At 49.0% G+C, this 11,980-nt stretch overlaps 1 protein-coding gene across 1 annotated transcript in view; it reads left to right on the top strand.

Annotated features, from left to right (window-relative positions):
* The window catches only part of Galnt9 (polypeptide N-acetylgalactosaminyltransferase 9), an 80,119-nt gene that overhangs the window by 34,178 nt on the left and 33,961 nt on the right, over positions 1 to 11,980 (top strand). The window contains exon 2 of the mRNA XM_028777392.1: positions 1,122 to 1,302. Within this exon, the coding sequence (XP_028633225.1) occupies positions 1,122 to 1,302 (181 nt within the window). The remainder of the gene's footprint in view (positions 1 to 1,121; positions 1,303 to 11,980) is intronic.

The following is an 11,980-nucleotide window of genomic DNA, read 5'->3' as shown; positions in this document are numbered from 1 at the left end:
GAAGGGGAAGGGGAAGGGGAAGGGGAAGGGGAAGGGGAAGGGGAAGGAGAAGGAGAAGGAGAAGAAGAAGGCGGCCTCCCAGGGATATCAACCAAACACGGCATAACAAATTACAATAAGACGAGGCACAAGCCCTCATATCAAGGATGGATGAGGAGACCCAGTAGGAGAAGGGTCCCAAGTGCAGGCAGGCAGAGTCAGAGATACCTCCCACTCTTGCTGTTAGGAATCCCAAAAGAATACAAGCTACACAACCATAATGTATATGCAGGACCTGGCTCAGACCCACACAGAGTTCATGAGTGTGGCTTCAGTCCCTGTGAGCCCCTATAAGCCCTGCTTTGTTGATTCTGTGGGTTGTGTTCTTATGGTGTCCTCTACCCGTCTGGCTCCTAGAATCCTTTCTCCCCCTCTTCTTTCCCTGACTTTGCCTAGTGTTGGGTTGGGTGTCTCTGCATCTGTTCTTCTCAGGTTCTAGACAATGCCTCTCTGATGACAGTTGGGCTAGGCACTGATGTATGAATATAGCAGAGTATCATTGGAAAACATCCTGGGTCTCTGAGCTGACAAACCTCTAGTTCCGAGCCATCCACACAGTGTGAGGTGTGGGCTCCATCTCATGGTGTGAGCTTCAACTTATGTCAGTCATTGCCCCTCCCACAAGTTCTACACTTTCATTACCCCAGCACGTCTTGCAGGGAGGACATATTGTAGGTCAGAGGTTTGTGGCTGGGTTGATATCCTTGTCCCACTGCAAGGAGCCTTGCCTGGTTACAGAAGAAGGGCAATTCAGGCTCCATGACCCCCATTCTCGGGAGGCTTTTAATAAGGTCACTCGTAGATTCCAGGAGTTTGCCACTGCACTAGGTTTCTACATCACTTCCTGGATGCCTCCCGGACTTTACTGCTTACTTTACAGATATATTCTTGGCATCATGATGTCATGTAGAGGAGTCGCACTATCCTGGCTCATGCTCCCCCTGTTCACCCTCCTACAACCTTGCCAGCCTGTGTCTTCTGACTTCACAGACAATCTCATTCCAGGACACACTGCACAGGGGATGGGTACGCTGGGAGCAACTCCAAGGATCTCCTGACCTGTCTTTTCTTGTCTTCTCCAGGCCTTGCAAAGCCCATTGGGCTGGTGGAGGGGCCAGGTGGCCTGGGCCAAGGAGGAGTGGCTGCCACTCTGCAAGATGACAGCCAAGAGACCGAGGGCAAGTTCGAGGACTTTGGGTACAATGCACAGCTCAGTGACCGCATCTCCCTGGATAGGACCATCCCTGACTACAGGCCCAAGAGGTGAGCAGCTGAGGACTGGAGGTAGGGGGTTCTGCTGCACAGGGATGTGGGGCTGCAAAATATCCCTAGCTCTCTTTGTGCCTCTGCCTCCCATGATTCCTCTGTCTCTGTCTCCCTGTCTCTGTCTCTCTCTGTTTCTTTCTGTCTCTGTCTGTGTCTCCCTATCTCTCTGTCTCTGTCTCCCCCTGTGTCTCTGACTCTCTCTTTGTTTCTGTCTCTATATGTCTCTCTCTGTCTCTATCTCTGTTTTTTCTGTCTCTATTTTTCTCTCTGTCTATCTCTCTCTCCCTGTCTCTGTCTCTTTCTGCCTTTGTCTATCTCTCTCTGTCTCTATCTCTGTTTCTTTCTGTCTCTTTTCATGTCTCTATCTCTCTCTGTCTCTTTTTCCCCATCTCTGTGTCTCTGTCTCTCCTTCCCTGTCTTTGACACTCTCTGTTTGTGTGTGCATCTCTCTCCCTGTCTCAGTCTTTCCTTGTCTCTGTCTATTTCTCTTTCTCCCTGTCTCTGTCTCTATATATATTTCTGTCTGTCTCTCTCCTTCTCTCTGTCCTTCTCGCCCCTCTGCTGTCAGCTATGTTCTTCTTCTTGAGCCCCCCCCCCCCCCCCCCCCCCAGGATCAGTCCCCTTTTTTTTTTGGTCTCAGAGGCTGGCAGGATGGAGGTGGCTGAACTATCTCTGTGAGCTCAGCTATAGCTGTGTGCATACACATGTGCACATAGGCATGCAGATAGACTCGAACACCTAAGCTAGAGGCCTTGGTTCCTGCTAAGCATGTTCTCGCTGGCTTTTGCAGTTATTGCCGGTGTGCGAGTGCTGTTATTGCTCATTGAGTTTCCAGTGTCCGAATGGTTTCAGCAGTCCATCAGAGGGTGTGGCCATCTTGTTCCTCACCACAAAGAAGCTCACTGCTGTGGCCTTGCTTGTGTCTCAGGACTTGATTCTTGTCCCTGATTATTATCTCATTCCAAAAAGCACACAAGGGGGCTGACCAGAGCTGAGCTTGGACAAATACCTTGATAGGAGGACTGGCTAGGCCCAACATCTATAACATCAAGACTTGGAGCAAACTTTCCAGCAGCAAGCTGGCTGCTCTTGAGCTCTGTCACAGACCACCAGGACAGGAGACCTAGATAGGGAAGCTCTCAGCAGCTCCCTGTTAGCTGAGCTCAGGACTGATGAAGGTCAATGAGTGGTAGGTCTGTTTGCAGCTCCTCTACTGCCCAATGGACCTAAGGACTAGAACTCTGGCAGAGGAGGGTGGGGCCAGGAAAAAGATGAAACAAGAAGCTCGGAGAAGTGATAGAGAAGAAAGGAGGGACTACCCCACCATCCACCAAGTTCCTGAGTCTCAATCTTCAGGCTGCTTTTGAGGACTTTCATTCTTCACCTTCAGTTTGTTCTGTGCATGAGCCAAGGTGGTAAGATGGCCAGAGTCCAGAGTCCCAGCTGGCTGTGAATGCCCAGAATCTGGAACAGTTCTCTGGGGCTGTGCTTGAACTGCTCCCAGGATGGTGCCTGGACTGGAGTGATCCTCCCAGCAATGGAACAGGGACTGCACCTCCAGGATTATTCTGGTAGCTGTGCTACTTTTTAAGTCCCAAAAATAACCTGTATTTTTTTTCATGCCTGATTCTTTTATTTTTGGGTATCTTCTGAAATTCAGAAGTTGAATTATTTACATCCTGAGACAGACCCAGGAAGCTAGCTGCTGCTGCCTTCAAATCTGAGGTTACACAAAGGTTTATTACCTGCTTTGACAGAGCCTGGTGGGCCCCTGTTATGTTCTTTCTCGAAGCCTGCTGATCTGGGTTGGGAAGCTGAGAAAGGGCTATGGAGAATGTGGGTAAGATTCTACCTGGGCAATCTACCTGTATCAGATGTCACCCAGTTGTCTTGCTAAGGAACAGCGAGCTCTCCCGGCCTGAAATTCCCACAATGGGCTCTCCCCAATGGGCAGTCCCACAATGGGGTTCTCCCTGACGGACATTCCTCTTCCTAGTGAGTGAACCAAGGACAAGCGTATTCAGAACTTCATCACTCACCTCTTGGACTCCCTTTTCCCATGTCTAGTTCCACGAAGTATGGCAGAAGGTCTACTCCAGGTAACACATGTATGCCAGGGCTGGCCAATCAGAGCAAAGGCATGATGGGAACCAGCCCAGAAAGACTGAGCCACAAGCATGTTAGAGCTGCTGAGGATTAAAAAAACAGGAGCAAGTGGGACAACTGAGTGTGCAGGCGGATGGTCAAAGTGTTGTGGGCAGGCTCTGAGATGATGCTTGAAGAGACACACCCACACAGGTCAGGATGGTAGCCCTTTCTCCTGGGGGCTCAGCCCCTTCCTGTCCTCTTTAGCCCTCTTGGGACTGTACTACATGACAGTCCCCAAGTTAGAATCTTTGACAGGGCCTCCAAATTCCCGCTTCCCCCACGACCCCAGGACCATGGCAGGAAATGGCTACTGTATGAATCGTAAGCTTAGCCAGTGGTAAGACATTGGACGAGCAAGGTAAACACATGGACTGTGTTGTCTGCATCTGTGAGCATTGCCCTACTCAGCAAACTTCCACACCTGGTGTTAGTGACAGGTGTCTGAGGGTGACTGACTGAGAAAACTGATCGTTGCAAGCTCAGTCCAGGCTCCCCCAAAGCGTTCTCTTTATGATTTCCTCAAGGGCTTCACGGTTCCAGCATGGCCAGAACATGCCTCCAGGACCAGTGGGTACGGTCATCAGAAACTGAGCTGGAGGCGTACGTGCGTGTGTATGCACATGTGTGAGTGCATTCCAGCACCCACAGGCGACACCACCCACTCAGATGATTTCTCATGCTTTCTTGTCGGTGTCACCCTTGGACGCCTTTTGTCTGGGGGTGGACAGTTTTTCTAATTAAGCAGCAGCTTTAATTATGGCACAAAGCACATCACATAGATGTTGATTACTAAGCCTGCCCCTGGGATGACGAAAGGAGGCCGGTAAATCCAAATTAAACAGTGTCATCAGAACGCACAGCGTTCCCCAGAAGCCTCCGCCGCGATGTCCCTCGTCTCATGTTTGTGGTCTCCATGCATATTCATCGTCTGAGCCAGGAACAGCTTGGCTGTCAGCTCCGATAAGTGCGGACTGAGTGCATGACAAACGGGAGGCTGAGCTAGCTCCTTGGATTCGAGCTGACAGATAGATCTGCACCGTCTACTGGAGGAACCCCACCCCTACCCCCTTGTGCTCTTGGTCCTTGTGAAGAAGGGAGAAATTTTGGACACTGCAGATCTCAGGGCAATTGGGGTTTCCCTGAAGACATGACCCTTGACCTGTGTTCTGTGGAACAATGGTTTTTTTGTTTTTGTTTTGTTTCAGTTTTCATTTGGTGGTGGTTTTCTGGAGGCTCTCCTCATGTAGTGCAGGCTGGGCTGAAATTCACAATCCTCCTCAGCCTTCTGAGTACTGGGATGACAGTTCTGTAACCTGGCTCCTGATCCTGGTTTTTACTAGGCATGGAGCTGTGGACAGCAAGTCCTTACCAGCTCTCTCTGCCTAGGTCTACACTCTGGTAGGGCTGTGAAGGATAACTGGAAGGCCTTGCTTCCAGGAGGGTCCAACCCAGCAACTGTCTCTGGTGTTCCAGACCTGTCCCCAATTCTACAGATTGGAGTTATGAAACCTATGAAATGACAACGAAAGCCACTGTCCTTGCATCCTTAAATACGGACCACTGGAATTAGAGCCCAGGGCCAGCTCTAGGCCCCTCAGGAGGCAAAGCTGGATACAGAGTACACTGGCTATGGTATGCCTTCAACCTTAGGCCTACAGTGCCACCATCCCCCTTTCCTGCTGTGTGAGCTCTGACCAGGACCCACCAAGTACCCACAGGCCCTATAGAGGGTCCTGGGCTAAGGTAGCAAGGAGCTTAACACAGCTGCTGAAAGTCAGCAGAACATCAGGAGCTGAGCTAGCCCAGAACATAGTGTGTCACCTGGACCTGGGAGACCTACCAGCACCAGTGACCTACAAATGGTTTGAGGGTTGCTACTGCCTGAAGGACTGGGGACATCCCTACATCCCTATGGGGTTAGGGGAGGCTGCCTGTCTCTGAGTGGCTGGTTCACTCAGGTAGTGACCTTATGACCAGTTTGAGGTCCCTTTGAGAGAGAGTGACATTAGAGTGTTCTGCATGTGTCTATTAGATCTGTGTGTCTTGCTTCTGACACGTGGTTGAAATGTGTCGGTCTCCAAAGGGAGTTTGAACCTGTGAGAAGAGGGATGGCAGGCAGAACATGTGGGTTTGCTCTCAGCTTTTTGTTTCTTGTGGCTTTCTGTCTTTGTGCATGGATATGTGTCTGTGGCTGTAACTATAGGGACAGGAACTGTGTAAATGTACTTGCCCCACAGGCCATTAACATGCCAACCGGAGGTGTCTTGGTGGGATGTGTCTGAGTCTTCAGACAAAATGCTGTGTGTACATGTGCAAATGTGGACATGCATGTGTGGAAATGTGTGCTCATTTGTGTAAGTGTGTGTGTGTGTATGTGTGTGTGTGTATGTGCGTGCACACACATGGGCATGCATAGGTGTGGGTATATTGTAGGGCAGGATTATCTCTAGCAAGGATGGATGGATGGATGGATGGATGGATGATGGATAGGTGGGTGGGTAGGTAGATGGATGGATAGAGAGTAGATGGATGAATGAACGGGTAGGTGAATGGATGAATAGATGGATGATGGATGGATGATGGATGGATGGATGGACAGACAGACGGATGGACAGACAGATGGACAGATGGATGGATGAATGGATGAATAGATGGATGGAGGAGAATAGATGGATGAATGAATGGGTAGGTGAATGGATGAATAGATGGATGGATGAATGGATGGATGGATGGATGAATGGATGGATGGACAGAGAGATGGACAGACAGATGGATGGATGGATGGATGGATGGATGGATGGATGGATGGATGGTTGGATGGATGAATGGATGGATGGACTCAGTCTGTGAAAGACAATTTGATACAGGAGGGACCCCTAATTTCTGAGTCCTTACTGTCTCTTTCCTCTAGCCATGGAAGCACCCCTCCCCTGCTTCTTAGATGGTAATGAGAAGGTAGTAGCCAGGTGGCTGCCTAGTTGAGGGTTTTGAACTTATGTGTGTGCTCTGCTTCCATGAGCATGTGTTACTCATGTGTGTGCTCTGCTTGGATGATCGTGTGTTCCACAGTAAGGCAGGACTCTGTGGTGCAGCGTGGCAGAAGCACAGTCCCCAAGGACTTGCCTTCCAAGAATCTCCCTATACAGTATTCCCAGAAATGAGGGCATAGTTTCCAAATGAGCAACTTTCTGTCTGCTGAGGCCCAGCTCGGCATGAGACATGGGTCCTGTTGCCTCGCAGCCAGCGGCTCTCAGGGACACTCTGCTTCTTGTCATTTCCACAGTCGTTTTTCCAGGGCACAAGGGGCAGCCTTGTGCATTTCCATTAGCACCAATGATCTGAGCATCTGGGAGAGGTGCTCGGGTTCTTGGCAAGTGCGCTGCCTCTGCCGTCTCTCAGGCAGGGCTCTCCTATCTCCCTGTTATGAGCTTGAATCTCTGTGGCACATGGTCCCTTTAGTGTACTTCCCAGCCTCGACCTCACCCTCCCATCAAGCTCATGTTCAACCATGGGTTTGCAGAAATCCTGCTCTGTGCCAGCAATGGGAGAGGACACTGTCCACAGAAAAGCCATGAAGTCCTGTAGGTTAATGTTTCAAAGCAAATTCAGAGGACACAGAACAGCCTGTGACACTAGGAACAGCAATGTTCATTCCATATTCAGACTGAGAGAGTTGAAAGGGCTCTGGTGTCACTTGAGAACAGAGACAGCATTTGCTCACTCTCTTACTCTTTGCAGACTCAGTCGTTTCAGCCCAAGACCCACAAATACCCCTGTTAGAGATGAGGACTAACTAGTTGGTTGGTTCCTAACTCTAACCCTAACCGCAACCCCAACCCTAACCCCTAACCCTAATCCTAGCAATCAACTAGTTGGTTGATTGCTCATGGTTGAACACACTGCTTTATTCTGCTTGGGAACAGCACTACACTGAGCCCAGGAGTGGGAGCAAGACATAGCCACCATCTCCTGGTATATGGCAGGTCAGAGAAGCAGTGTCGCTAACCATGAGAAGACCTAAGCTGTAGTTTATTTCTGACAGACATGATGCTACCGAAGTTGGGAGGAGCCTCTGGCTCCCATCACTCTGGGGTGCTATGGAGTTGCAGTTCATTCTTTTCTTCTCTGAGTCCTGGAGTCTTGAATGGTCCTGAGCATTATCTCAGCTCACACAGTACTCCAGGGAACCCAAGGTTAGGAGGGGGCACAGGGTGCTTGAGACATTACTTCATGAATGCTTTTCACACATGCAGCCTGAAGTACCATACTGACTCCATATTGTAAGCCATCATTTGTCTGAAGAGGGACAAGGTACCTCTAGGGCACAGGACACATAGCTCTCTGTAATACACAATAGCAAGGACGTTTGTCAGACCCACATCAGTGTCCAAAAGGAGGGGGCAGAACTGGGGTGGAATGGGTTTAATTCTGTGTCATGTCTGAGCTTTCAAAATGTGATATGGCCAGGCAGCGGTGGCACACGCCTTTAATCCCAGTACTTGGGAGACAGAGGCAGGCGGATTTCTGAGTTCGAGGCCAGCCTGGTCTCCAGAGTGAGTTCCAGGACAGCCAGGGCTACACAGAGAAACCCTGTCTCAAATAACAAACAAACAAACAAACAAAAATGTGACATGGAAGCTGAGAGGAACAGCAAAAGCTCAGGGGTGTGTGAGACAGGCGTAAACCAGTAGCTACACATTTCTGTATTTGTTTAAAGGACGGCATGACACTGTCTATTGTTCCTGTCCGTCTGTTTTTCTCTCTGTGTATTTCCCTCTGTTTCTGTCTTTCTCTCTTTTTGACTCTCTGTTACCTTGTCTTTATCTCTGACTATGTCTTTCTTGGAGAGAATTATAAAATTAGGCACAAGGCAGAATGAAGACACTTCCCACCATCTCTCCTGGGGTCTCCTGACCATGAGGCCAGGTTCTGGCAAGTGGAGTCACTGTCCTATCCTGCATGCCATCTCACACTGTGCTTCTGCTGACATTTATCAGTGTCTGTGGAGGGCCCATTACTTTTCCACTCCTGGGAGACCCTGGCTCTTCTGCAGGTGATCAGGGGTACAGTGTCCTGTGCCCACTTTCCAGCCCAGTGGATGGCGGATGTGAGAAGAGTCTAGCCTTCCTCAGTGTAGGCGGTGAGCCAAGGCTGAACCCCATGGACCAGGAGATAGTATCTCTCCCTCTCAACAATCCTTGACAGGCTGAGGACCAGAAACAGGACACTCTCAAAATGCACCCCCTAATAAACCAATCCTTGCGGGTAGAAGGTTCTTTGGACCAAGTGCACATGTCTGTGGCCAAATCCATGGGCTTCCAGACAACTAACTCAGAAACAGAAGGAGAATTAGTATAGTCCGTCCTACCCTGCTTCCCAATAGCACATGGCAGGGATTTTACAGATGCTCAAATGATATTTGGCCTAGGTGTCCACCATCATCCTCTCATGAAGGAGTAGGAGAGAAAACGCTGACAGAGGACATGGGTGAGGGACACAGTCATGAGGTCTGTGTGCTGGGTGAGAATTGTACATAACTATCCTCGGAGCAAACCAACCACCGTCCCATGTGCAGAAGATCATTCCAGCTGGGCTTCTTGACTGTTTACATCCACTCATGGAGGCCATTACAAGATGGCTCCCTGAGTATCTAGTGTCTTCCTACCACCTCTTGGTATGCTGTGATTCCACATGGCCCCAGGAAGGGGCTAAAGTATATAGGCCAGAGAAGACTGAAAGAGGCTTCATCTGAGGCTGGGAGAAACCAACATTCCTGTTGATGAAAGACTTTCCAGTGTGGCATTTTGAGAGTATCGCTCACAGCCTTGTAAGTAACCTGCACTCTGTAAGAAAGCCCAGCTGGTTCCCCAGGGTGAGCTTTAGTGGAATTGTGCCTGTTTGTTGTTGGGACCTTGGAAGGAAAAATTGACTTTTTTTTTTTTTTTTTTTTACATCCTGCATCTTCTCTTTAGGAATGAACTTCAGCAGCAATAAGGGTAAATCATGGATAGGGACTCTAATGACAGACTCAGTGACAGTCATCTGCAGTTTCCTGGTGCAGGAAACAGTTACACCCCTCCCACGGAGAAGCATGGGGTCCCTTCTGGGTGGTTGCAGCTCCTGCAAGCCTGCTAATGTTTCCTCTGTTTTACATGCTTTGCAAGTTCATGAAAATCATGCATTCAACTTTCTCCTTTCACGGATAAATGGACCTAGGTCTTCTTGTCAGGAAGCGTTTGTCTGAGTGATGAAATCTCCATAGCTAAGCACACGAAGCCCATATCAATGTGGTGCTACACAGCATTTGTCCCTTGAAAGTCACACAGGCTGTGAAGGCAGTGACTGTTGGGGGAGGCTAGGTCCTTAACTATGCTGTGTATGGGGAGTCCCTTCTGTGCTCTGCTCCTGACACAAATGGCTTGGGTTTGATTCTCCGCAGCTGAGAGAAAGAGTCCTCATCTCTAACAGGGGTATTTGTGTCTCTTGGGCTGAAAAGATTGAGTCAGCAAAGAGTAAGAGTGAGCAAATGCTGTCCCTGTTCTCAAGTGACACCAGAGCCCTTTCAACTCTCTCAGTCTGAATATGGAATGAACATTGCTGTTCCTGTTCTATGTCCTCTGAATTTGCTTTGAAACATTAACCTACAGGACTTCATATGCTTCACTTGGAAGCAGAGCTACTATGAGTGTGATTAGTTAGTTCTGGATGCTGACGTTTGATGGAACCCCCTAGCTCCCCTCCAGTCTCCCCCTCCCCTTGGTGATAAGGGCTTGTAACCATTTTGTCTCCTGCAGTATTATTGACCCTTAATCTACCCTTAATACATCTAGTGTTGTCATGCTACAATTTACCCATGCTCCCCCACGAACACTCCTGCTTCTGAAGGGGTTGTACCCACCCAGCACATCTCTCCTGAGGCATCCTGTATCACACAAAGGTAGGTGTGTTTAATTTTAAACGGCTTGTCCGTTAGGAAGGAAACCGTATTTACTTCTGCGTAGAGTCTAGCAGCTTTCAGTGGGCGCCGTCCCTCGCTTCACCTAATTTCCTCAGTTTCGGTTCTTCCTTCATCCATTTATTTGTTGCTGTTTTGAGATAGGATCTCATTCTAGCCCATATTGGTCTGGAATTCTCTGTGTATCCAGGCTAGTCTCAAACTCACAGTGATCCTCCTGCCTCATCCTCCTGAGTGCTGGGGTTACCAGTGTAAACCACCTGACCTCCTTTGCTCCTTCACTTTCTTATTTGGATTTTATTTCATGTTTATGGGTGATCTGCCTACATATATGCATGGATATGTCTGTATACCACATGCGTTTCTCATGTTTTTGAAGGCCATTAGAGGGTATCAGATCCCCCAGAACTAGAGTTACAGATGCTAGTGAGCCACCATGTGGGTGCTGGGAATCAAACCTGGGTCCTCTGGAAGAGCAGCTAGTGGTCTTAACTACCATCCATCTCTGTTGGATTTTTAGCCTCTGAGTTGGATTTTTTTTTTTTTGAGACTAAGAATGTTAGGTATCCCAGTATCTTAGGGCGTGATAAACCACCATGACCAAAAGTAACTTGGGGAAAAAGGGTTTATTTCATCTTAAGCTTCCAAGTAATGGCTCAATGGGAAACTGGGGCAGGAATTCAAGCAGGATGGGAACCTGGAGACAGGAGCCGATGTGGAGCCCATGGAGGAGTGCGGCTTACTGGCTTGCTCCTAATGGCTTCTCAGCCTGCTTTGTTTTAGAAACCAGGACCACCAGCCCAGGGGTGGCTCCACCCACAGTGATCTGGGTCCTCCCACATCAGTAATTAATCAAGTCAGTATCCCATGACCTTGCCTACAGGCCAGTCTCATGGAGACATTTTCAACATTATGGTTCTATAAAAACTCTATGTTGTGTCAAGTTAACATAAAACTAGCCAGCTCGTTCAGGTTGGCTAGAACTTGCTATATATAGCCAAGGACGACCTTGAATTCCTAATCCTTCTGCTTCTGCCCTTGGGTTTTGTTTGTCACACCCCTGTGTATTTGCCAGCTGTGTTTGCTTCGGTTTGAAACATGACTTCCCACACTCAACTTCATCACAGGCTCACTGTCTCTGGTCCTGGATTCCAACCACAGAGCCTTGGTTCTCCCAGCTTTGAGCTTCTCTCGGCACTCCCAGAGGCATGAGGCTTCCTCCCTACATTGCTCATACTGGACAATTATGGTACCTCAACACATTTGTTCCCAACAGCCAGGTGGTGCCAACATACTCACCCAAGCTCAGCAGACCTTGTTACACAGTTGTGTCCAGCTGTTCATGGCCTATGTTGCTGTCTACCTGGATCAATCCCAGATGTCAGGTGCTAGTTGAGTTGAGACTATACGGGTTATCTAGGGTCTACAACCTGTCCCTCCTGCTCTGAGACCATGGACACCCCTGGAACTACACTGAGGATGAGTAGCACAGCTGCATCCAATAAACCTCATGAACGTCTATCCTCTAACCCTAACCCTAACCCTAACCCTAACCCTAACCCTAACCCTAAC

The sequence above is a fragment of the Grammomys surdaster genome, unplaced genomic scaffold (assembly GCF_004785775.1).
Source record: "Grammomys surdaster isolate TR1022 unplaced genomic scaffold, NIH_TR_1.0 309, whole genome shotgun sequence".
NCBI lineage: Eukaryota > Metazoa > Chordata > Mammalia > Rodentia > Muridae > Grammomys > Grammomys surdaster.
This window is presented reverse-complemented; position numbering and strand designations above follow the sequence as displayed.